A 27566-nucleotide genomic window follows, 5' to 3' on the forward strand; every position below is an offset into this window, starting at 1 on the left:
ATGGGGGTTTGACTAGGTAACTCCCGTAGTAAAGGAGCAGAGAAGTGTGTAAGACTGCGACTCTGCCTCCTGGTCCCAGGAAACTGTCTAAACTATCTATCATATGTTGTTTATTATCTATCTATCATATGTTGTATATTATCTATCTATCTATCTATCTATCTATCGATCTATCATATATTGTATATTATCTATCTATCTATCTATCTCCTGGTGTGTGTGGTACCCTCTGCTGGTCGGCAGCCGTCTCTGCAGCTCAAAACAATGTGTCTGTTTTGATCATTTTCTTCCTTCACTTTAGTTCATGTCGCAGATGGTCTTTTTCTCTCTGAGTCTCTGAGGATCACAGTACCGTGATGCCTTCACTGACCACCGCACTGATCGGACTATTTCTGTCTTTCTTTGTGCCAGTGAGTGTAAATCTCAGGCATAACTTCCCTGAAAGGTCTGTTGGGTTGTTAAATTGCTTCACCGAAATTAGTGAAATAGTCTGGAAATGTTCTCTCAGGTCAGAGAGATTTGCACTAACCGTTTTTTTGTTAAAGAATGCCATTCACCAACGCCCCGGAATATAACCAAGAAATACAGGTCTTCATGTGATGTAGGCTACAACTAAAAATCGTAATTAGCTTTTTATGAACTTTAGATGTACTAATGTAGTCATCAAACATATTTTACTATGTCTTTGCTTTGTTCCCTTTTTTGAGCTCCCTGGAAATAATCTGTCCCTTTTCCAGAGCTCGCTGGAGCTGCAGGAGCGCAGAGCTGCGCCAAAAAGACGGGGGCGTGTGCGTAAATAGCGCACAGAGAGAGCATTAGATTCGGAAACTCTTGACAGACACTCGGTTCTGAAGGAGTGTCCTGGTGGTCGACGATGCGAAACTTGGCTACTCGACAGGTTCTTGTTTGTCTTTGACAGGAGATTCCCTACGCGTCTGTCCAAGTGTCAAACCAAACAGAATTCCGGGTGTCGTAGACGTTTCAAAATAAAGGTTTGAAAACGAAACAGTAGCCTATGTAAAACGTATGCCCTTCTAACCAAAAGTGACATTTTACAACTAAGTACGGGCTACGATCATCATCCGTGGCCATAAAACCACAGTACTCGAAGGGAATAAAAATCAACTGTATCACACACCTGTTCAAGGGCCCGAAGCAAAAATGAATTATTGGCCTCTAGTATCCCTTTGATAAAAAAACAACTGGGTTACAGAACAGGCACTGCGAAAGCAAACTGTACTATCGGATGGATTATAAAAGTAGTAGGGTAGATTTTGGGAACACACTGGTTATTTAGGGGTTAGGGCACTGTCCATAAACCAGTGACAGCCACCTTCCAAGGAAAACAAAATCTTTCTTTCCCCTCATTTTCAGTCATCTCTTCACTGTCAGATAGTAAATACAGGTACACGAAATGTCCAAAAGACAAACTAGATTTTAACACAGGGTCATTCCACATCATTATTAGATTTAAAAAAAAGTACATAAACCACTTATTGTGCTTTTGGTGCATATTACCAAACAAAAGAGACAATTTATAAAATGACCACAGATTATTAGAACCTGAGACCTTCAGGGCCCCTGAGGGTCTGGGGCTTCTTCCCAATCCAGCTTTGGTGTAACATAAAGCAGGCTGTTCTGATCATAAAAGGCATATTCGTTAATAAAAGAGTCACAAGATCATCCACTAAAACGTGCTGTGAGGCTTTCAATCGTAAATCACAATCTTCCTCAACAGATGAGAACTCAATCTTAAATTTTAAACCACATGGATGAAAACAAATAGAAAATTTTAACTTCTTCACCTACATGACAACTGCAGACTCCATCTGCTGTGGAAGTGATACATAGTGAAAAAAAAGCTCCCAAAAAGCTGCTACGTGGATCTTTTTGGTGACACTGTTTTGTGTTCAAGGATAAAATTTGCAATCTTCAATACTGTGAATATGTACTTGTCATCTTTCATTTTTTGTGTGTGTCTGTGATCTATAAATAATAAATAGATATACTGGGAATAATTTGACTTACTAACAGTTGGATAAAATAACCAGTGGTAATATTGGAACACATTTTTAAAGCAATGAGCAGCCTAAAACCTAAAGTAAAAGCACCAGAAGTTCGTTTTTTTTGATTTTGAAAAATAAATCTGCCGTAGTTCCGGTGTATGTGCGGCTCTTTCTGTCTGACTTGACGCCCCCTCTTCGGTCCTTGCGTTGGGGTGAAGCCGCATAAAATCATTTCCACAATGCGGGCTTGACGTGCTTCATGTAGTGAAACGGAGGAGATCCAGGAGAAGGACAGCCGAGGGTTACCGGCTTTACATCGGGCTGTCAGTTAGGCACCGGGGGAATAAAATGTCGAACCGTAAGCACCGGGACAACCAGGAGATCTGCGCCCGCAAGGTCCGGGAGCTGGCCCAGTCTGGAGTAAACAAACACTGCTTCGAGTGCAACCAGCCCGGGGTGACATACACCGACATCACGGTGGGCAGCTTCGTCTGCACGTCGTGCTCCGGAATGCTGTGAGTGGAAAACCTGCCGCGCTTCCTGGCTTCATTTACTGCATCTATAGCATCAGTGTGAGGGCGCGCAGTGATAGAGCAGTAGAGTAAAAAGTACCAGGCCTGAGATTTCACCATGCACCACCCACCGCTGTATTTACAGTGGTAGCTTTTATTTTGCAGCGTTATCAGGGAGTGTGGTGCAACAGACGAGGTGGTGTGAACAAATTCATTTACGCAGTCTCTCTCTCTCTCTCTCTTTCTTTCTCTCTCTCTCTCTCTCTCTCTCTCTCTCTCTCTCTCTCTCTCTCTCTCAAACGTGTTTTCCAACAGCTTCATAAACGACAGACCGCTAGTTGGTCATTTTCCAGCGCTGAGTTACGTTTCATTTCGTCATGGTGCAGGTTTGACACTAGTACCCATCTCCCCCCCCCCTTCTCTCTCTCTCTTTCCAGGCTCTTCTCCAGTGTGGGTGTGTATGTGTGTATGCTGTCACATTCTGCTCTGCATGTTCAGACTAGTCACACACACACACTCACACACACACACACACACACACAAACACACACACACACACACACACACACACACACACACACACACACACACACACACAGGAGCTTTCAGCACTTTCATGACTGTTATTACGCAATCTTGCATACGTACAAAGTTGTCCCACTTTGTGTCCACAGCATGGAGATAATAGGAGGTTCTGGTTCCTGAAAACACGTTTCTCTGTCACAAGGCACTCATTTCACACCAATTCTGCCCCGATAGTCACAGTCACACATGTCAAATGTTTCCTGTCCCACCTGCTCTGTTTTCTCTCTCAGAGGCAAAGATTCACTACACATCTCCTTTTGCTTCCTTTAGTTTACTCTCAATTCCTCTCTCCATCTCTCCCAGGAGAGGCCTCAACCCTCCCCATAGAGTCAAGTCTATCTCCATGACAACCTTCTCCCAACAGGAAGTGGAATTCCTCCAAAACCATGGCAACGAGGTGAGTGACATTCACAAGTGCAGCGCTTCAGGTGGGCTCAGAGGCAAGTTGATGTATGATGATATAGACAGAAATGCATTTAAATTGGCAGTGACAGTTAAAGTCATCTGAGGTTGTTAAGAAAGTGCTGGAGCTCACTACTTCCTTTTTTTTTTTTTTTTGTTGAGGTTTTAAACTCACTTTCTGGTATTGACTTGGAATGTGAAACGTCCCTCATGGCTACCAGTTGAACCAGTTGAAATCTTTGTGGTCAGGCTTTTTTTTGGGAAGAAAGTTACTGCCAGGACTCAGGCCCTGTTTACACGTGCATGGTTATTTTGAAAAACAAAGACATTGCCCTTCGTTCGTGCCCTTTCTGTACACGTTAATGGAGAATTGGCCTCTGAAAACGTGTCTTTCTAACAACTCCGGCCAACGTGGAGATTTCTGAAATCTTCATTTGCCCGTTTGCATGGAAACTGAGACAACCGGCGGTTTAGGCAGCCGAGGAAGCGAGGAAGTGAGGAAGAGAAGAGAGAGGTACGGATTTGTTGCTGTTGTTGCTGCTTTTGGTATGCTGATTGGCTAACGTGGGTTTGAGCTTCTTGTTACACTGCCACGTACAGCTTTGGCATATTCTTGTCGGCATTGATGTTTTATATATATATATGTATATATATATATATATATATGTATATATATATATATATATATATATATATATATATATACACACGGGTATGTGTGAATCAAGGGGGTAAGCCTCTTTCCTCTAATCGGAGCTCCTATGGCGCCATTTTGATGCTAACAAGCCTTTATTGACCGCCATTCATTTTGGCGCCACTTTGACATCAAATAACTTTACATCTGAAGCGTTACTTATCTACAAATATGCAATTATTGAAATAGTCACCAACTTGTTTTTGCTTTAAATGATCTAGACCATTACTTGTTTCCGCTCTAGTCAAATATCAATTTCAGCTTTAAAAAAATCTAGTATTGGTCGAGCTATGACTTGTGTTAGTTACCATGACAACCCTGTCAACCCTGAGCTGTCACCAATCCTACTGTGGTATATTTAACAGGGTTTTCAATATTGTTGACATTGCTTATTTTTTAAAACCAAATCAAGATGTAGGATAACCTTGTTTTTTTATGTGTTGAACATCTTTTAGTAAAACGTACAATACAAAATGTAAAAAGCACCCCCCATCACCCATTTTGGAAACCACTGGTGTGGACAGCAGCACTCACTTTGCTTATATCACACACCGGTGAAGTGTTTCAGGCTATCAAGATGAGAGCTATCCGTTTTTATGAGCTCGCTGTTGGTCAGGAATCAGGGTGTCTGTGTGTGTGTGTGTGTGTGTGTGTGTGAGTCAATGTGAGTAGAGGCAGCCTTTGCCTTTGCGTTCTGCCCAGTCATGATTCATAGGCCAGACATGAATCACAAGAAAATTTGTTTGTGAGAGATGATCTGAAACCAAATGAAAGTTAGACACTGACCCTTTCTAGTGCTGCATGACCTGCAAGTTGTCACAAATTTGAGTTTTTCTCTGGCAAATTGTGTGTTTCTTCAGGTTGGGAGGAGAACGTGGCTGTGCGTTTTTGACCCAAAGACAGACGGCTGCTCCGACATGAAGGACTCTCAGAAGTTCAAAGAGTTCCTGCAGGACAAATTCGAGAAGAAAAAGTGGTGAGAATTTAGGTTTTGTTTGCACGTTAATGTGTTGCCAAGCAGTAGTAGGAGAGGCTTAAAGGTGAATAGGACTAAAATATCTTAACAACTACCAGATTAATTGCCATGCCAACATTCATGGTCCCCCGAGACTAAATCATTGTGACTTTGGTGATTCCTTGACCTTGCCAGCACAAGGTTGACATTTTTGTTTTTGCCATGCAATTTGGTTCTGAAAAACATTAGCATGTAAGCATGGTCATTCTTACAGCTTAAAGGACTTTACCATTTGATGTAAAGCACTTTGAGCTGATTGTATGTAGGAAAATTGCTTTACAAGTAAATCTTTTTATTATTATTGTAACATTGTTAACATGCTTTTCCTCAGTACAGCTTCACAGACTAGACTCGTTGTCTTTTTTAGGGCATTATGCTTGAAAACAGTTACAAAAATTACTGTATTACAAATTAAATTTCTAAAGGGCGTAACAGGGCAAAATTTGATCCAAACGACCACTCATGAAGTTCCAAATTTAGACATTCACTGTTTGAAATGGACACGCCAACTTGGAAAAAATAGCTCAAGGATTAGAGCTGCTTTCATGCTGGGAATAAAAAAAACAGCCATTGTTGTGGGTTTATTTTCAAGCCCGAAAAATGTTCTTTGCCATGACGTTTGATAGGTGGATGGCTGTCTGGCTTTGATTGCACTTTTTATTAGACCAGTTAGTTGCACAGACACATTTTAACAGTACTAAATAACCTGTCTCTTCAGGCATTATACCAAAAGTAAGAACCGGAGGGATGTTGAGGGTCCATGGAGCCCGGGGGTCCAAGCAGTGCCCCCTTCCCTTGGTCCCTTAGTGAGCCAGGCTCCCTCCCATAACCTGCCCCCTAACGCAAGATCCACTCGGCCAATGGTGAGTTAGCTTAACGTGTCCTGATTGTGTGTTTAATGGATTAAGAGAGTAATGAAGATAAAGCGGAGAGGATGAGGATTCAAGAGAGAAAGTGGGTGGGTGTGGTAGAGAAAGAGGAAGGGAAAAGAGCTCAAAGAGTGTTTAAAAAAAAAAGATAAAGAGGATGGAAAGAGAGGAAACAACCTGAATGTGCTTCCACACTGTGCCAGAGAGACAGAGACTGATGGGTCGGACAGTGAGAGGGCCAGGTAGCCTTGACATCAAAGACGCTGCTTATGAATTATTGAGAAAGCATGAAAGAGACTCACTACTTCTGCCTTTGTGTCTTTCTCTCTACCTCCCATCTGCTTCTGTCTTCCTAATTCTTGTCCGCTAGTCTCAGTCCCAGCTGCCGTCATGGGATCGAGCTCCTGCAATCTCGCCCGCTGACATGCGGACGGATGTGTTCACCGCCCGGCCATCGCGCTCCCAAAGCTTCAGAGACCCCTCTCTGAAAGGTGTGAGGTCGATCTTCATCACATGAGTTGATATTTTTGAACCGAATGGGATCGATCCCTTCACCCATTTGTCCTTTTCTTTATCTGATGTCTCTCTCTCTCTGATGTAGATCCCACCCTGTGCGGGATAGAGAGACAGCGGCCAGGCTCCCTGTCGTCTGCGCTGGGAGCTCAGAGCCACGTCCCCTCCTTCCCCGCCCTCCCGCGGCCATCAGGTGTGTCCCCCAATGAACCCCTTGTTTTCGATTCTGTCTTGAGCTCAATCGAGCTAGAAAATACAATTGATCACGCATTCAAATTCCACATAAATCACCAGATATGTGATATAGTACAAAGAAAAAGGACAAACAAAACTACAGGAAAGAGTGTACCTGTTTTCATACACCAAGTGTGTAATGATCCGTACCATTCCTCTTTCAGATACACCGTAATGTTGTATAATGAACATTACATGGCTTGATAGAAACTACAGTATATTCTATTCTGTGGGCGTCTAGCTATAAAGTCAGCTAGTGCATAGTGTCATTGTGTTGTCCAGAACATGCAGAATATTTTCACTGATTCTGGCTGGCTTAATGTCACTTTGGGAAGGACAAAGAGAGACTCAGCCTGCAGTCATAGTTTTCATTTGACCATATTGTGTGGGTTTTAACGGCTCCATGTCATCATCTTAGCACAATGGGTTGCTTTTCATGAATAGCAATATTCAACAGGCTGCTCAGCTGGCCAAGAGTGACAGCAGGGATGGCAACAGTTTTATAGAACGTCAGTGACAAATTCTTTGTCCACTCCTCCCTCTCTCTTTTTTCTGTCTTCTGTCTGTCTTATCTCCCTCTCCTCTCTTTCCTGACAACGTAGCCAGTAGCTCTTTCAAAAACCACTTCACTTTAGGTAAGACGCAGCACCAACCAATGCATTTGAATGTGTGCTGAATGGCTGCGATCAATAAGCTCTTCCTTGCTGTATCATTACTGACAAATGGCCAGTATGTAGGCCACGCTGGAATGCATCGCCTCAACATGCATGTGAATTTAGCTTAATTTTAAATTACACAGTTTGAGAGAAGACGCAGCACTTTAAATTCAGCAGCCCAAGTCACGGCTGGCCAGTGTCACATGCTGGCATTGCGGTCAATATTTTACTTCATCAGTCAGATTTCCTACTACAAAGCCAGATCTGGAGGGTCAAGGAGATAGAGACACACACACACACACACACACACACAATGTTCCCTCGGAGGAAAAGGAACAAGTTTAAAGTAATGCTATTTTTAGGCCATAGCTGCTGCTGCTGCTCCCGTCAGCAGAGGGCCGCTGATATTTCGCACCACATGGCGTTGAAGCATTTAAAGACTATGTAGGACACAGCTGTAATCTCATGATACACACTCACATCCCAAACAAGTATTCCAGGAAGTTCAGATATGTTTGCAAAGATAGGCCCTATCTTGAGCCCTATGGTAGTATGATCACATCCCAAAAACATGCAGCTTGACTTGTGCATGCTTTATATCTTCATAAAATCTAAGTCAAATCTGGTCTGGTTTCTGTAACTGACTCCTCGGCTGACAGAGGAAGACAATCTAGACTAAAAGAACAAAAACAAAAAACATTTTCATTAGTATCCCCATGCTAGCATTTTTTTTGCTGATCCCAGCATGCTTTGTGACCGTTTGTGGAAAGCTTGCTACCTGCAAAGATGTAAATATCCTGCCTTTGTTAACATCTAACAATTATATTCTGTCGTTGGTGCTTTGATAACTATCCCAGAACTTGTTGGCTCGCTGCTGTGCCTTTTCATTTTTTGTTGTCAGTGCTTAACCATGATTACCGCATATGCTATAACATTTGACAAGCCTCATGGCAATGGGAAAATAGCATAAGAACAATTGATTTGCTTTATGACTCTTTTCATCATATTTGTCCATATGAATAATAATATAATTTCTACATTGGTAAATAACATGTGCTACCATATAATCCGATTCATGTCTATTGATCTGGACTCAGCATGATAAACCATTTAAATACTATTCCGTAATAAGCGACAATCTCACCTCAAGGTCCATTAAGTAGTTTTTTCTTACCTTTTGACTGTATAAAATACTCCTACTTAGGAGATACATTTTGCAGTTTGTCATGGAATTGAAGATTTTAACGCACTTTAAGAACTTGTCGTCCATGTTGCCTTACAAACGGAGGCCATAAAAACTCATGTAAAGTCACTTGATATAATTATATTATTTTACCTCTTCATGGCATAACTAAGATTGAGTGTTACAGATTTTTTTTCCTCAGCCCTAGGGTTAATTATACTTTAATAACCTGTAGAATAAGTTGTGGTTTAAAAAAACTGAACTGAAGCTTAGTCTGGTTGTCTCGCTCTCAGGTCGCACAGTATCGGCCTCGGGGACCTCTGGGCCCTTCAGGGCCTTCCCCAAGTCTCTCAGCGTGGACTTTGGAGGTTTGAACCATGCTCAGCAGCAGCAGCAGCCTCTGCCCCAGTCTCTGTCCCAGCAGCAGCCTGGGAGTGCCAGCCAGACGACACAACCCGTCGGCAGCTCCAACGCCCAGGACAGATACGCTGCTGTGTCACATCTGGACAGTGTCTTCTGTGACACATCAACGGTCGCAGGTAGGAAACCTTTGAGTACTTGAATGCTTTTAATGTTCATCTCAAGTTTCTGTTATATTTGTATGTTATTTGTTGGATATCCAGAACATCCAGAACAGTGCCACCCTACATTTATTTGACAGGTATAAAGTATTTTATATATATATATATATATATATATATATATATATATATATATATATATTATAGTAAACTTTGTGCTCTTCAAGATTTAAGCCTTTTTGACTTGTTACCCCCTATAAAAAAGCAGTGCCCAGATGGGGCCCAAACCTTTAAACTTCTGAGATGGTTTTAACTGTTTGACTCCCAAAAAGGTAATATAATTAACATTAGTAAATTAAAAAAATTTGAATAATAAAAAGCAAATATTAGAGAAAAGTCCAAATAAATCAATACCTATTCGTGTAGGAGAAGCTAGTTTTTTTCTTCTTTTCAATACATTTTTCTCTGTATATTTAACCCTTGTGTTGTCTTCCCATAGACAATACAACTTGTTTTTTTGGGTCAAAATAATAAAATAAAAAAATCTAAAAGTTTTGGTCTTTTTAGACACTTTTGTCACTTACTTTCCAAGATTTTTTCTTTATCTTATTTTTGACACATTTTTCAACATTTGACATTTCCCTTGCCATGTTTGAAGCTTTTTTTGTAACATTTTCCAGTTTTTTTCATCACTTTTTTCAACGTTCTTTATTAATAAAGACATCAAATGCTATAAAATTGAATAAAACACCCTAATTCAATGAAAGTAGTGAACTGATTGTTTACTGGACGTGTGAAGAGTGGGAACCATCCACGTTTTTTTTGTTTGTTGAAAATTCCGTTGAGGTAAACCCCAAATTTCTGATATAGAACCTTTTTGAAAATGGGTCAAATTAGACTTGAGGACAACAGGAGGGTTAAGTACATTTTGCTGTTAATTCTTTTTTTCATTTTGATGTACTTCATCTTTCATTGTTATCGGAGGAATTGTACTTTTAATGGAGTGTTTTTTTACATAGTTGTACTTGCACTTTCACTGCAGTAAAGGACCTGAGTACTTCTTCCACAACTAGGTAGTGTATGGATAGAGATAAAGGGAGAGTAAGTGTGCATGTGATGCAAGTAGCCAAGGCAAGCTTAACTAGGGTTGCATAACATTCTAACTCCAAATGCCAAGCCTTTTGGCAGCTGAAATATGCTCATTGTGTTTTCTCCAGATCATGCACAGATTTAGTAGAGCCCGAGAATATTTGGTTATTTAAAAATGTGCTATTCTGATATATCTGCTGTTTTTTCATATATCTATATATATGACCGGTGACCATACAGTGAGGAAAATAAGTATTTGAACACTCTGCTATTCTGCATGTTCTCCCACTTAGAAATAATGGAGGGGTCTGAAATTGTCATCGTAGGTGCATGTCCACTGTGAGAGACATAATCTAAAAAATAAATCCAGAAATCACAACGTATGATTTTTTAACTATTTATTTGTATGATACAGTTGCAAATAAGTATTTGAACACCTGTCTATCAGCTAGAATTCTGACCCTCAAAGACCTGTTAGTCTGCCTTCAAAATGTCCACCTCCACTCCATTTATTAAACTCCCTCGGACTGGGGCTCCATGCAAGATCTTACCTCGTGGGGTCTCAATGATCTCAAGAAAGGTGAGAAATCAGCCCAGAACTACACAGGAGGAGCTGGTCAATGACCTGAAAGGAGCTGGGACCACCGTTTCCAAGGCTACTGTTGGTAATACAATAAGACGTCATGGTTTGAAATCATGCATGGCACAGAAGGTTGCCCTGCTTAAACCAGCACATGTCAAGGCCCGACTTAAATTTGCCAATGACCATTTGGATGATCCAGAGGAGTTATGGGAGAAAGTCATGTGGTCAAATGAGAACAAAATAGAACGTTTTGGTCATAATTCCACTAACAGTGATTGGAGGAAGAAGAGTGATGAGTACCATCCCAAGAACACCATCCCTACCGTGAAGCACTCGGGTGGTAGCATCATGCTTTGGGGGTGTTTTTCTGCACATGGGACAGGGCGACTGCACTGTATTAAGGAGAGGATGACCGGGGCCATGTATTGCGAGATTTTGGGGAACAACCTCCTTCCCTCAGTTAGAGCATTAGAAGCACACAGCAAGGATAACCAAGGAGTGGCTCTGTAAGAAGCATATCAAGGTTCTGGCGTGGCCTAGCCTGTCTCCAGACCTGAATACAATAGAGAATCTTTAGAGGGAGCTCAAACTCCGTGTTTCTCAGCAACAGCCCAGAAACCTGACTGATCAAGAGAAGATCTGTGTGGAGAAGTGGGCCAATATCCCTTCTGCAGTGTGTGCAAACCTGGTAAAAAACTACAGGAAACGTTCGACCTCTGTAATTGCAAACAAAGGCTACTGTACCAAATATTAACATTGATTTTCTTAGGTGTTCAAATACTTATTTGTATCATACAAATAAATAGTTAAAAAATCATACATTGTGATTTCTGGATTTTTGGGGGGAATTATGTCTCTCACAGTGGACATGCACCTACGATGACAATTTCAGACCCCTCCATGATTTCTAAGCGGGAGAACTTGCAAAATAGCGGGGTGTTCAAATACTTATTTTCCTCACTGTATATATAAATAAAAGAACTCTGAAACGTGTAACAACACATAAACAGATTTCCCTAACATTAGTTATTTGCAGTTATTTGTGAGTCCTCTTTAAAATAATATGATGATGCAGTTTAAAAAAAAACTTGTTTGTTTATGTCAGAACAGAGGAACATCAAAATAAATTCAAGTTCTGCTAAATAAAATATATAAAAATACAGACTTAAGACATGAAACTTAAAGTCCCGAACAAAAACACAAACAAACCGTGATGTGTAGCCAACAGGGACGTTTTAGAGCTCATAACATGGTTGAAGAGTGTTTTGTCCGTTTTTATTTTATATTTAAATATTTGTTTATCGTCCATTATAAATGCCGATACCAATAGTTTGGAAAATGACTTAAATGCTTACGATAAACTGTTGTTGTGAGATTGTTACTCACATTTCAAGATAATAGTAGCACTTGATCTGTTGGATTAGCGCCTGTTAGAGCCCTGAGGTGATGTCGGTGTCTTTGTGAAATGCTTGTTTGCAGCTCCACCTGTTGGCCCTCCGCAGTACAACACCATCTTCGGCAACAGGCTCTCTTCCAGCTCAACTCCTGCCAGGTAGAGAAAAAAACCACCAGTTTGGTCAAATCGGCTTTTGTTTGACACAACAGATTTTTTTTCTTTCATTTCTGTGTGTGGAGCCCTTTAAAGGTAACATTGTGATCAGTCCTCCATTTTTCATAATTTTTTTAAACTTTTCCCCAGTTCCCCCGGTGTCGACACAGTCTCCAGCTCCCAAACTTTTGCAAGTAGGTACCAAGCATGCACTGCATTGACCCCTCCTGCATTGTATTTACATTCAGCGCCTTCATCTTTAAAGCTGCCCATTACCTCTAAATAGGATGCATCAGTGGTTGGTTTGAAAAGGCAGGAATGTACCCTGTCAAACCCACACACTGTTAATTATCTCCCCGTCTTTTCTACCCCCCCATCCCTGTGTCTCAGATTTCCCCAACCCATTCAGCTCCAGCTCCAGTTCCATCTCCGGCTCTGCTTCCCAGCAGCCCATTGCCATCTCACCCAGTAACCCCTTCAGCAATGCATCAGGAGGTGAGACTCATTCACTCGTTCAAGGGCCTTCACACATAACTGCTCACTAAGCAGGTTTTCTTTAGGACTTCTAACCATGTCATGCTTCCACTTTTTAAAAAGATGAAGAGGAATATAGAATATGGTGACTATATCCTCAAAGGTTGTGGTTTTGTTTCAGAGAAGGGCTTCACTTTACTTTCCAGAATAACATACTCCATATTCTGTATGTAGGTCTTCTTCTTAAGAAATCAATTCTACTATCCAAAAAAGGTCTCAGTATCATAGAGAAAGATCACAAAAATTAAAACAAATCAAATTAAAACAATGCATGTTATTGTGATTTCCTTGGAAGTTTCCTAGGAACAACTATGTAATTTGGTAAAATAAAATGCTGTTCCCTCTGAGTTTTGTTAGCTGTGCTGAGTTCAGAAGCTTTTGGTAATTCACTTCAAAGACGTGGTTAATGTGGGGAGACCTCTAGCTCACCCAGTAAAAGCGTGCGCCCAATGTACTGTAGGCTGAGGCCTTTGCAGCAGCCCGGGTTCAAATTTGACCTGTGGCCCCTTACGGGTCATTCCCCATCGCTCTCCCCCTTTCCTGTCTATACACGGTCACTACAAATAAAGGGGAAAAAAGCCCCAAATAAAGGATCTTAAAAAAAAAAAAGACTTGCTCAAATTAAACCCAAGGAAATATTAATTATTTATTACTGGAAATTGTTATTCTTCATTTTTGTTTAATTGTAGCCTTTTTGTGCTGCTGACCTGCTCTGCACTGACTAAACACTCAGCCATTAATCAGAAAGTAACAAATAGAAAGCATAGAATAGAAAGAATATTATAGAATAGGACTTTCCAAAAGAAACAATATAGATAGATGAATTTTTATTGATCCCAAAAATGGGAAATTACAGTGTTACAGCAGCAAAATATCAAACACACAGCACACATACAGAATATACGTGAAATAATAGGATACAATATACATGAAATAATAGATAGGATAGAATAAAAGATATAGGTAACATATAACATATCATATACCTAACACAGCAATCACATGTATTATTTTTCTACTTTATTATGTGAACTACAGCTTCAATATTAGAACTCTTCTATTCTTGCAGCTCCATTTTAATTTATTCAACCACATTATTTGACCAGTCGGATAGCTCATTTCTGCTTACGTCACTTCTGAGATTCCATATAAAATGCAGAAGTTAACAGGAAAACAATTATCTGTGATTAGTTTTACTTTAAAGCCAACTTAACAATCTTTTTATCACATGGACATCTGATCTGGCTGTTTGTGGCTGCATTATCTCTCCAGGTGACTCCAGTGCGTTCGTCACCTCGCCCACCGCGGTTTTCCCTACGTCCGCCTCCTTCCCAGCACCCAACACCCAGAGTGCATTTCATCATGAATCAGCCAGCAACCAGGAAGCCAATGGTAAAGTTTTTTAGATTATTATTGATTTGGTCATTTTATTTTGTGTGTTGAGGTGGTGTCCAAAGTTAAAATTCAGTTTCTTAAGTTGAGATTTTGAATTTGTATAATAATTATACTTTTAAAACCTCAAGCTCATCTTCATCACAGGCAGACCCCTAACCCTGCTTTCTATAGCTAAGAGATCTTTTAACTTTTGGTTCCCTTTTTCTTCAAATAAGGTTCTACCCTACTTATACTACATGTGTATAATATATTTTAAATTTTGGTTTATGCCATAAATCAACAAATTATCTTTTCCAATACAGTTTGTGCTGAATGTCATGAAAATTGTACACACACACACACACACACACACACACACACACACACAAACACACACAGTATAGAGCTGCTGCTGCTGTTTTCACACCATTGAAACGTGTGTTTCAGGCTTTGCCTCCTTCCCTGCGCCCGACTCTCAGCCCAAAGTCCCTCGGCCCATGTCAGTGAACCCGTTTACGGTGAGTTCACTGCCTTGCAAACAAGTAGCACCAAGTGCACTTCATGGGGGATAAAAGAGGGACTAATTAGTATTTTTTGCAAGCTCTTTCTTTCTACTAACAGGAAGTGTAGTAAGGTCCTTTGTTCATTCTCAGCCTGCCTCTCTTTACTTTCAGGGGAATGTTTACCCCAGTCGAGGGACGTCGCGAAACCCTTTCATCTGACCCCCCCTCTCCTCACTTTACCCAACCCGTTCATCTCTGGGAGCAGAGGGAGAAGTGAACTTGAGGAGTCGCTGCCATTTCAATGCCTCTGTAGTATTCTCAACCTCTAAGGGAGGGTTTGACGTCCTCCCTCTCCTCTCTTTATCCCCCCTCTCTGTCTGTGTTTACGTGTTTGTGGAGAAAAAGAAATGTGTGAATGCAATTATGAAATTTGTGTACAGTATGTATGAGATTGGTCGCCTGCTGTGTTTGTACCACGTGACATTATGTCAAAAGGTGTTTGTGTGTCAGTGGACGCCACCTCAGGGCTCTGTGGGAGTCACGAGTAAACAACGCTTCTAGGATTTTTTGCAGAAACACACACACACACACACTTATACAGGAATCACACATACACACACACATGTTGCTGCTGCTGCTACTTTGTTTTCATCTCCTGCTTAAAAGTGCAAAAAAACAGCCCTTGATAAACTCATCAGCATTTCTTTTACAGATGGTTATAACAGCCTTAACAGCCTCCTGATGCATGTGAATTAGCGTTGAAAGATAAGACCGGCTTTTCTGTGTGATGGGTGTGTGGAACATGTTTGCATTTGTCACTGTTTTTTTTATTCTCAGTTCATCCTTTTGAAGGATTTTCAACTTTCCATTTTCTAGGCTGCATGTGCTTTGAGGGCTAAAGGAGATTCTACTGAATGTAAAAGCAATTTCAGAATAACTTAAATGTGTATAAAAACTTCATGGCTTTCACAATCTGGACCAAAATGTTTTTTGCTTGATTTTTTTTTCTTTCTTTTGATTGAAGGCAAAGTTAATTTCCCTCATTTTACCAAAAAGAAAAGAGAGATTCATGTTTTTGTATTGACAAGTATTCATGTTCATAAAATCAGTTTGTTGCTTCTTAAGACAGTTCTGTTTTTTTCTTTTATTTGTGTATATTGTGTTTTATTATTCACTCATAACCAAAAGTCAACTTTGAAATGACATATTCTTAGTTCTTGAGCTAACTGTAAGCTCTTGTAACTTTAAGTCTGTAATGAGTTCTTCAAACAGCAGGGGGCGCTTGATATCCACTTTTTTCTGACCTCATCCGGAAGGTTACTTAGGGATATAAATTGCATAACAAAATACATAGTGCACAACCTTGCAGCACAAAGATAGACACATTTTTATAGCTGTCAGAATGAATATTAATGAACCTTTAAAACTATGTAATGTCAATTTAAAGAACTCTAAAACAGGCCCATTATTAATATGTATTATATGTTTACTATTGGCATTTCTTACAGACATGCGCCAATGAGAGATGGACGTTTCATTGCTCACCCAGACATTCGAAACAGATCCAGATCATTGTACTCAAATAGTCTGAGAGGCATAAATATGGCGTTTTTAAATGCCTCATTTTTTCAATTATAGCAGCTTAATCTGGTGTTTGTGCACCATGTAGGAATCAATTACTATGAAACGACTGTATTTGATGGTTTCACTATTAATCTAGATATAAAATATTATCAAGCGACCTTGCTGCATTTGATTTATTTTTAAATCTGCATGGCGCTTTAAAAATTTAGTTGATCTATAATCTGAATACAGAACAGAGGGGGAGTTTTTACAATAAATGGAACAGGATGGACTCCTGGTCAAGCCAACACTGAAATCTTACTCCATACACACAGTGGAAGTGTTGCTGCTTTCATGTGCTGTGGGAAATATCGCATGTTGGTTGGGTGACCCACAAATAAACTTCCAGTGTTTAGTTTAGCTGCAATACGTAGGAGAATGCACGTTATAGTGGCACAAAAATCATTAAAATAGAAAAAAAAGCGATTAAAAGGAATTTCCCTTTTATAGTACAAACTCCTGGCATACATTCTGCCACATTCATTTTTTGTTTTTTTTTCCAGTAATATTTAGTATTGTTTATTACGTTTACTTTTTGATAAGCAGTATCACACTGTTGGGTTCTGTGTTATAGTTACCTGTTCATTGTGTAACTCAGCTGAACATAGTCCTACTTACATTCATGTAAATTAGGCTACATAACTGTGTAGATTTCTATATTTTTCATACAGTGCATTACTGTGTGTCTGTATAGATTTACTATATTCCCAAAGCTTGTCTAGACAATACAATTTCAAGCCCCCTTGATATATTATTACATATAAAGAATGTGCTAGACTTGCACTTATCATGTACATTACCAGGAACTATCACTCTATGAGTGATTAGTATGTGGTCCTGATTTTTAGTTAATTTTAGTTGTGTTTTTACTATCTCTTTTGCTCATGTTTTTCTGGTTGTTTCAATTCCCCATTGGGCTAAATAAATATGTACTATATCTCTATCTATTATTAAATCAGGACAGAGATCACTGGAATGCAGGAAAGAAAATATGGGAGGTCTGTTGTCAGAGCTCGGTCAGGGTCCGTGAACGCACTGTTCCAGAGTACTAGCACAGCGGTGAGTGACAGTCCTGATCCACGGTAGCGGCTCTGCAGCAACAAGACCGGAGCAGGGCAAGGCAGGGGTGGGGGAACAGAGAGACAACACACTGAAGCCGGGAAGGCTCTGTGCTGTGTAGTATGTGGGATTAAACCGCTCAGACAGCGCTTGGAAACACTAGCAGCAGTCCTTAGTAGTAGTAGTAGTAGTAGTAGTAGTAGTTGTGGAGAGTAGGGGGAGCTCCGCGCCGAGCTGTACCGCATGTGCTCGCCCGTGTGGAAAACTTGCGCCTGCCTGCCTGTCGAACAGAAAAACAACCCAAACAAGAGGAAAACTAACGATAGCTGCAGTCGCCAACAAACCCTGGTTCTGGTTTAGGATCTGGGACTCGCAGTAGCAGCAACCCAAACCGACCCTTGCTTCCCCTCTCACATGCCTGCGTTGGCATGCGAGAGAGGGAGGGGAGCGGAGCCAGGGGACGTTTGATTTACCTCTCAAAACTTGCAGAAATACTACTACTACTACAATACTACAAACGAGTTTATTTTAGTGGAAAATAAAGGACATATCGCGTGTCATGGATAGCCAAGCGGGTGACCTCCAGAGCTGCGAGGACGTGCGGAAGAGCGGCTACCTCCGCAAGCAGAAGTCCATGCACCGGCGGTACTTCGTGCTCCGCGCCGCTTCGGAACGTGGCCCGACCCGCCTGGAGTACTACGAGAGCGAGAAGAAATTCCGCAGCAAGGCCCCCGTCCCGAAGAAAGCGGTGGCGCTGGAGACGTGCTTCAACATCAACAAGCGGGCCGACTCCAAGAACAAGCACATGATCGTGCTGTACACCCGGGCTGAGAGTTTCGCCATCGCCGCGGAGAATGAGGCGGACCAGGACGAGTGGTACCAGGCCATGGTGGACCTGCAGTGCAAAAGTAAGTCAAAGACCCTCAGACACTCATGCACGCTCTCATGCATGCATGCGCGCACACACGCGCACACAGACAGACAGACACACGCACAGACTCTCAAAATACTGTATGAAGCTCTGCATAAGAGGAGAAACGTGGCAAGGGCTGCATAACTGAGCAGTAGAAGCGCACTGCAGATCGGGACATGTTTCATTCCAGTGTTTTGAATAATGTGCAGGGATTGTATAAATAAATTGAGCTTGCCACGTACATTTTACACAGTTTGTGTCTGTTGAGGGTGCACTCCCATTGCCCGATATATTGTTTAAGATTTTAAGCTGAATTTTAAAACTTTTAAAACAAGCAGAGAGAGAGAGCGAGAGAGAGAGAGAAAGAAAGAGAGCGCGCGAGAGAGGGAGTTTTAACGCGCCCCCTTCCCCACCAGTCCTTATCATACTGGTGTCAGGCTTAATATTTTCTCCCAGTTGCCCTCCAGAATTTTAGTGTTTCTCTTGGAGGGCCAGTTGTGTGCAGTCGTTGTCTCTTTTCCCTATTCAAACAAACCCTGCCCTCTTGTTTACTTTGCATGCTCTGTTTTTTTGCTGACGCTGCAATATTACATGAGGCATTGATTCTATAAGAGGAGAAAATTGTCCATAAAGTAGTGAAAGGCCCAGTGCGTAGTCATCCGCTTCATATTTTATCCCTGATTGACAATTAATGACTAAGCAGCTTTGCCTGTCCCATCGAGTGTCTCCTGGGTGGATTTATCTCATGCTGAAAATGTGCAAATGGCCTTAACTCCCCCTAAAAAATCCCCCTTGTAGATTTTTCTCAAACGGTGAGTATCAGCTGCTTGTGTCAACACAGCTGTCAGCAAAAGTGGTGAGCAGGGCAACTTCAAATCACCTGTTCTGCCCTCACTGTGAACGGACACATGATGCAATCTTGGCAAACATAACTACGAGTTCAAGGTGCTATCGACCTGCCTCAGTTACATAAGTCACCTGAGGAGAGAAAATTACATATTCAACAATGTATGTGATATTCCTGTTAGTTGTTTAAAGTAATGACAAATTTGGTTGATTTAGGCGCTCCAGAAAGTTGAATTAGTAACCCCTGCAATTTTGGAATTGGTGTCAACATTGTGGCTTTAGCACAACAGTGTCTGTATGTTTTTGTGTGTGTGGGCACAGCCCCCTTCTCTCAAGTGTTTGACGAGTGCCTCTGAGATGGGAAAGTGAATAGACAGATGTTGGAGCGTAAGGAATTGAGGGAAACTTTACAACTTTTTTTAGAACAAAAAAATGTCACTGTATAAAGGTCAGATGTACAGAATTCCTGCAGCAAGCGTCATCATGCCGTTGCTGCTATGAGTAGTCTAGCGTGCTGCACTGACAGCTACTTTTCTTTCTTTTGTTGGTTCAAGTGTTGAGTTCCTCATGTAAATGACACTGACAGTGACAACAAGCTGCAGCTGAGCTACTGTGTAAACCAGCACGTTGGCAGGCATTTTCTTGTGGTATGTGCTGCAGTTCACACAGTTTCTGACCAAAAAAATGAACACACACTGTCACTCCATTTGTCCCCCACTCATCCCAGTAGGGAGACGGAAGAATTCAAACCAGGGCCAAGAGATGCTGCACTGTGTGTCCAACATACTTTCCAGAGGACCACTCCCTCAATTTGATACCTGTGTAGCTGCTTATGTAAAGCCGTCAGTTGCGACGAGAGGGTGGGAGGACTTCTCAGCAACACGCTTTAGCTGGAGCTAAGATTGGAATGATTGGGTTGTTTTCAGTCGGCACAGCAAGAAGTTTCTCAGCTTGCAAGATAGTGAGCATGCATACAGTGAAAGCACAATAAATACTGTACAAGTCCATGCTGCCATATAGTGCTTTAGGGGCTGGGAAACTCACCTAAAGCAGTCCAGGAACTGTCCAATATCACACCGCCTCCCCTCTAGCCGGTGGTAATTACACAAACATGAGCCAGCTGCTGTGCAGGGCGATATTAGGATCCCATTTATTTATTCAGCTGAGTCCAGTAAGACCGTTTCGGGCAGTGAGTACAGTATCAGGCTTGAGGGCAGCTATTTGCTCAGCTATTAGGAATCATTCGAGTGTGTAAAGGCTTAACCTCGATGAAACGGGCAGACGTGCAGCCCACAGTCGCCGTTCGCCAGGAAAACTTCCCGCAGCTCAGACATCACCTCAGGAATTGTTGTTGACCTCAAAAGAACAATATGGCACATTCAAACTTTGGAGCCATTGGCACTAAAACGAGAGGGAAACACCCACACATACACACATGCGAGAGGCTGCTTGTATTACAGCAGCAAAATAAAGCTATTTTTGAGCTAGCCCCCTTAATCTGTATTTCTTTTCAGCTGATATAAAAAAAAACTAAGAAAACAAACAGAACACTTTTCTTTTAAATACAATAAATGTCTAGTATGAGGCACAGACATTTCTCTGTCAGCCTTCAGTCCTATATGGGGAAAATAGAAGTTTCCTACTGGGAGAGCTGATCCAGGCTTCCAACTATGGGCCAGCAGTGGTTTGAGGAAAGTTCCAGACTTGTATAAGGATAAAAGTATTGTGTCATTTGAAGAAATCCTTGTAAAACACAATGTTCATAGAAAACACTTTTGTAAATACTTACTAATAAGGAGTTATATAATGGCTGCCGGGACTAAAAAAATTACGGAACCCCCTTTGCACGTTTTTTAGTAAATATCCGGTCAACCAATTGCAACGGCAAGTTTAGAATCTCAGTTTTATACGCTATGCTAATACCTAACTCAACCAAATCTTCCGAGCACAAACTAAACTCGTGGAAGGAAGATATTCAAGAGGACACAACACTGGAGGATTGGAGTAATATTTGTATTAAGGCTCAGAAACAGAGAATACATGTGAATACCACTCTATGCTACAAGTGCAAAGGGGACTCTGTTTCATTGTTTGTGGGACTGTCATAAAATTAAAGACTTTTGGAAAGAGGTAGTACACAATATATTTAAATTAGTGTCTTTTAATCTGCCATTCATCTCAAAGTATTCATCTTGGGGTTATACCCATCTGATGCTAACTTAAAAATAGAGATGAAAGGACTTATAGATATGTGTCTACTGCAAGCCAAATGTTTGATTTCTCTTGCTTGTGAGATGTGAATAGGACTAGTATTGGTAGGTAGCTTAGAGAAATCTCTTCTTGCCTAACAATTTAAAGAATAAGGAATATATGGTTAAGGATAGACAAGATGCTTTCAAACAGGTTTGGGGACCATTCTCGGATTTTGTTGAACAAAATGATGTGGGTGATATACTGGCAAATGAGGGGAATTCTGAGTAATGTGGGAGAGAGATGTTTGTATTGGATTGTGACATTGTTTGATTGGGTATATGCTCCAGATATATCCGACAAGAAGGGATCAGACCAAGGTGAAAGGTCATTTTGTCTGTATGTTCTATATATAATTAGTGATTTTATTTTAGACACATGTTTTTTATTCATTTGTATTTTAATTGTTGTCTGTAGTTTGTTTTTTGTATCTTTGGTTTTTCGCGGTTTGTCTACATTCATGTATGTATTAGTCTAAATGAAACTCAAATGAAAATAAACACATTGTTTAAATTTTTTCTTCTTCAATTCTGACAAAAACATTTTAACTCAAGCTCCACACTTTTTCTGAGCAAATTCCTTCAGTTGATCTCCAACTGAGATGGACAAAATGAATAAAAGATTATTCAAGGAAATAATCTTAATTTGCAGCGCTAACCAAGAGCAGCGTCTGTTATATCTTTCTATATCGACATGTCTACATTAGCGTTCAAAATAGTAGCAGTGTTTTAAAAAAAGTGAATAATGCTCAAAGTCCTTAGAATAGCTTTTAATTCCATAATATCAATGCATTGGGAACACTGCACATTCAATTCCAAATCAAAACATGACCAACATTAATCAAGTCTGTGTTATACCTTTTTATAGAAAGTAAAGAAAAAGGAATATTGGGCTGTATTTGCATTTTCCTTTACAAACTCAAACATTTAACGGATGAATTTAAAAATGTTTCAAGGGTTGGCTTTACTTTGAATCTGTACTAATATTTAGTTGCATAACCATTATTTCTGAGAACTGCTTCACATCTGTGTTGCATGAACCCAAAAAGAACAGTTTTGCTCTCATCAGTCCACAGACTATTTTGCCATTTCTCCATTGGCTAGTCAAAGTGTCCTTTGGCAAATTTGAACCTATTCAGTACATGTCTTTTTTCAGCAATGGGACTTTGCGGGGGGGGGGGGGGGGGGGGGGGGGGGGGGGGGGGGGGGGGCTTCTAGCTTACAGCTTTGCTTTACATAGCCTTCTTCTGATCCTTACAGTACTCACAGGTAACTTTAAATCCTCTTTGAATTTCCTGGAGCTGATCATTGGTTGAGCCTTTTGCCATTTTGCCTATTCTTTTATCCATTTGAATGGTAGTTGACCGTTTTTTTGACTTGAACGCCATTTCAAGGCATTTGAAATAATTTTGGCTCAGCAGACTATCATTTTCTGCACTTCTTTCCCTCTCCAATCAACTTTTTAATTGAAGTTTGCTGTTCCTCAGAGCAACACAGGAATTTCCCATTTTTCTTGGGATCAATAAACATCTATCTATCTATCTATCTATCTATCTATCTATCTATCTATCTATCTATCTATCTATCTATCTATCCAATGTCTGGAACGAACCATTTTGCTGAGTATTTCAGTGTAAAATGCACTATAACCAGCATGCACATTTGCTTCCTTCCTTCCTTAAATGGGCCATCGTTGACACCTGTTTCTTCACTGAATCAATCACCTCAATAATTGAACAAAAAACTGCTATTATTTTGAACAAGCCCCTTTCAATAACAGATTAAGTTATACATAATGAGCAGCATGCATGATGCATGTTGGGTATGTTGGTTTTTCTATGACCCTACAACACTAGCAAATTATTTGCCATGTAGAAATATCACTTCTGCCAAAAAATATAATTTATGAGGTTAGTGATGTTGGACTGCTGTTATTTTGAAAAGAACTGTATCTATTCCTCCTTCAAAGCTCCAAAAAAATACATGTGTAACACAGAAACATCTGCTTCCAGATATAATGATATGGTTATTCATGCTAATCCACAAACCTCAATATGAGCAGTTTTTCCTTCACTTCACTGTAAATATGTATTCCAGTAGGTATAGTTTGGAAACTTTTAAGCACCACAAAACAAATGCATTTGATGGCCAATATCCAGAGCTCAGCAGATCACACCAAAACTCTGAAATCTGAAGTGATATGAGGAAAATTATGTTCTTCAGTGAACTGTGTATAGACAGACTTCACTGTGGCTCTGGAGTGGTTGTGTCTCGGAGATCTGGATCTCACCAGCGGCTCACCAAGCTGGCCGATTAAACTTAAGCACTACTCGTCTCCCTAATTAGGCAGTAATTATTATCTCGAGGGTCGGCCGCTGGTGGCACAGCAGATGCTGTGTGCTTGCCCAGTCAGAAAGGAGAGTCACAGGGGAAACCATAACATCTAGAGTTCAGAAAATAATCAGTGATCTTTTTTTGGAGCAAGTCTTTTCCACTGATTTGTCCCACACTCATTTAGTCCTCCAATCCAGGTTCAGGGGCGGTGAACTGCCACAGGTTATTTCCTCTGCATAAATAGTTTGCGCACGTTAACACCCTATAATTTAATTTAACACCACAAGCTGGCTAGCCAGGCTTTCGCCATTGGCCAGCTCTGGCTTGTTTGAGATGCAGCAGCTTCTTGCATCAGAGGTAAGTGTGAAACAGTGTGACTCTTCTTCTCGTCCAGCCGAGGCAGCCCCTAAATGAAGTGCTCTGGTTTGATCGACAGCAAAACAAGGCTCCATATGTTGAGCAGGATAGAGCCTGTGGGGCTTTAAATGCATAGTAACCTTTTATTATAGTGAGTCTTATTGATTTCTGTTGGTTGGGACCAGCCCATTACCGCTGTCCGAGTTGAGGTCATGAAGTCCATGAATCAGTTTCGCAGTGAGTGCATTAGAAAGACACATAAGTGAAAACCTTCCTCATTAGCTGGTGTGCTACTCCTTTGGGAGATTGATTGGATGCACTGTAACACTAGTGCCTAGACATAGGCTGAATCCTGCATTTCCCAATCTTTGCAGTAAAGGTAAAACTATTGTCCTATCTTTAGTTATTTGGGTTTCTTTCTTGTCAAAAATTGCCCATAAAAATCCGAAAGGCTTTTTGTAATGAGAGCCAGAAATGGCGCAGTAAACTGAGGTAAAAATGGTTTAAAACATTTGTTCTCTCCACATCTTAGCATATAGGAATGTATACAGGGTATTGAAAGGTTTGAGAGTTTCCTATTTTTTCTTTTGGAAGCACACACTACAAAATTCCTCAGTACAGTGCTTTTAGATTTTATATCTAATTGTTATAAATTAAATCCTCAATCCTATGAAGCCCCCTCTACATCAATAAGAAGCAAGCCCGCTTTATAAAGAGTTAGACGTTATCTTGTTTAAAAAAAGAAGAAGAAGAAGCTCACCATTTTGAAAGTTAAGGCCATAGTAAGCATATTCTTGTTCACAATACAATTGCCTGTTCTGATGTTCTGACCTGATATTACAGAGACATTATGTTTGCTGACTCTGATACGGGCTTACCAGCAAAATCCAAGATGCCTGCCAGTTTGTTGAAAGTGTCTAAACTGGTTTTGCAAGAGCTTCAGACTACTTTCACAGAGCTTTTTCGTGTGGCTTGTCAAGGGACAGCAAACCTTGGAAGCATCCCCACTAATATTGCGTGTGTGCCTGTGTGCTCTGTCTAAAACAGACCACATGTGAAATGAACCTCAGGCAGATGCTGGTGCCGGGGAGGCATTGTGACCCTGAGTGTGGGCCCAGATAGTGGGATTACAGATGGATGAAGAGATGGGAAGGAGAGGAGTTGAAAAAGAGGAAATCGGGCACACATGGGAGCAAGAGATTAGACCGACCGTTTTCACTGCTAGGTGGCTCACTCTTTTTATCTCTTATAGACATGCTAGGACAAAAAGTCCACAGCTGTCTCCTATCTGGTAAACTGGTGTGGCAGTGTGGGGTGGTGTAGGGGGCACAGTTGCTGAGAAAGGGGATGGAAAATAGTGTTTATTTTTATTTAGTGTTTTTGCCTGTTTTGTTTACCTTATTGGGCACTAAAGAATGTTAACAAAAAGTGTGTATGCAGTGTGTATACAAATATTTATTGCATACAGACCTAAGTGATACTCAGATAAGAACATCTGCATCTGCATTACCACCACCAAAGTGAACAAAAAAAAACTATAAAATAAATACGGGCATAAGACACTGTTGTCAAAACCCACGCAATGGACGTACACACACAGACGGATAGATGAAGTGTATGTCTGCCTGTGTGGTGTATACACACACAGACATACACCACAGATAAAGTGGTGTCTCATGTCACAGGAGAATGTTTTCACCCCTAGCCCTTACCACTCAGTTTTGAGGGACAAGGGCTAGGGGTAAGACGAAGGGGTAGGGGAAATGGAAGGGGTAAGACAGAGAAATGGGATTCAGCCTTAGCCTTTAGAAGTTTCTGTGCAGAGTTTTTCTGTTATGGCGCAGCACAGCATGCTAGGGCAATGAGGTCAGAAACATGAAACAGAACCTAGTGAGAGCCAACCGGTTCACTGCCAGAATAGCTTTCCCTGATTTACGGGCTGCATTAGCTAACTAAGAAGAGGGATTTTATTTGGAATCTTGCTATACATTTCAATTAATCTTTCAGCAAATCTCAACAGTTTTCACAGAAATGCATTAAATAAAGGTTGTTGCTGGAAATGAAAGCTGGTGGAGACATTTTACTTTGATATATTCTGTCACTCATGGAGGAGTTGTCGATATCGCAGCTCTATATATTAAACACACACACTCCCTTATAGCATGTTAGAAAGCAAGGGAGGAACAGCTCATATTTAAGATCCCAGTTTGAGAAAATTAGGTTAGATTATGGCCTCTTTATATACCATCTATGTTATCAAAAGGGGAAACTGGAGCATAGCAAAAAAAATGGCATGAATAGACAGCAGTGTTGGCCGTGTAGGTTGCCATTAGCTACACGTAAGTCTGAAAGTTTAATGTGTGGTCACGCCGAAAGCAAAGTAAACAACCTGCATGTGAATAAGCTAGTGAAAGTTGTTTTCAGCTTGCTAAAAAGGAAATGCTGAATCTTTGAAATGACTGCAGTCACCTTGTATGAACTCATTGACCTGATAAACACCATACACAATCTTCACTCAGCGATCTATAATTCATATGGCTCTGTGCAGGATCAACCCTAGCTTTATGTAGCCATAAAGAAAGGTCTATGATCTTCGATATGGGTAAATCAGTCTGCATCGCTGTAGGAGTCAGGGCTTTCGAGAGTCGTCAATAAGTGTATACAGTCTGAGTGTCCCTGAGATCAAGGGTGTTTTTGTGTGGAAGTGCTGTTGAGGGCACAGCTGAGGTTTAAGGCAGCACTGACTGTACTCCAAACAAATACACTTGTGCTTTCTAAAGACACGTCAGATGGGCTCTTGAAAAGGAAAAGCTACTCTTCGAGGAATGTGCTGCACTCTCAAGAACCAAAGGGTTGGGACATGTTTTTTTTTTTAGAACAAATAAAGCCTGTGATTTTCTTTTTTTACCCAAGCAATCCTTAAACAAACTTTTTTCACCTTAAAGATTCCTCTTCAAGTCCAATGTTTCCCTCTGATATATATCTTTGCAATCTCCTGTAGTCCTTCATTCCCTTGGTCCCCACTGAAAAATCCCCAAACCATCGCTTCCTGTTGTAAATCTAAATCTAGGAGGCAAACAGGGCTCCTTGCACACAGAAAAGCAGTGCATGAAACAGCCATGCATGGCCTTGAGTGAGTCATCTAATGTAGGGGGAGTGCCTCCACACACACACAGCCACTAAGCCACAGCCTCCACAGGCTTTCAACAAAACATCTATTCTAAGTCTCTTTCAAGTTGTGAGCAATCCTCCAATTTTGAGGAAGCAAACTGGAAGAAAACACGTCAGACATCCCCCTTCCCTTTTTTTGCAATCACAAGTAAAAATGTTTTGAGAAGAGGATCTTTGGGAAATGTTTGTCAC

The 27566-nt window shown here is 40.8% G+C and overlaps 2 protein-coding genes across 3 annotated transcripts in view; both read left to right on the forward strand.

Annotated features, from left to right (window-relative positions):
• Window positions 1-2180: 2180 nt before the first annotated feature.
• On the forward strand, window positions 2181-15946 carry agfg2 (ArfGAP with FG repeats 2). 2 transcript variants are annotated; one of them, XM_034856534.1, is made up of 14 exons: window positions 2181-2521; window positions 3407-3500; window positions 5060-5175; window positions 5933-6077; window positions 6454-6574; window positions 6685-6789; window positions 7433-7465; window positions 8963-9208; window positions 12342-12414; window positions 12562-12605; window positions 12802-12906; window positions 14218-14337; window positions 14767-14837; window positions 14994-15946. In XM_034856534.1, the coding sequence occupies exons 1-14, from the start codon at window positions 2355-2357 to the stop codon at window positions 15039-15041; spliced, it is 1488 nt and encodes a 495-aa protein (XP_034712425.1). In that variant the 5' UTR covers window positions 2181-2354; the 3' UTR covers window positions 15042-15946. The 2 variants fall into 2 exon arrangements, with proteins under 2 accessions (XP_034712425.1, XP_034712426.1); XM_034856535.1 differs by lacking the exon at window positions 7433-7465.
• A 1550-nt stretch (window positions 15947-17496) lies between these two features.
• Window positions 17497-27566, forward strand: part of si:ch73-335l21.1 (insulin receptor substrate 1-B) — a 50864-nt gene continuing 40794 nt past the window's right edge. Inside the window, exon 1 of the mRNA XM_034901379.1 lies at window positions 17497-18412. Within this exon, the coding sequence (XP_034757270.1) occupies window positions 18064-18412 (349 nt within the window). The 5' untranslated portion in view covers window positions 17497-18063. The remainder of the gene's footprint in view (window positions 18413-27566) is intronic.

The sequence above is a fragment of the Etheostoma cragini genome, chromosome 19 (genome assembly GCF_013103735.1).
Source record: "Etheostoma cragini isolate CJK2018 chromosome 19, CSU_Ecrag_1.0, whole genome shotgun sequence".
Classification (NCBI taxonomy): domain Eukaryota; kingdom Metazoa; phylum Chordata; class Actinopteri; order Perciformes; family Percidae; genus Etheostoma; species Etheostoma cragini.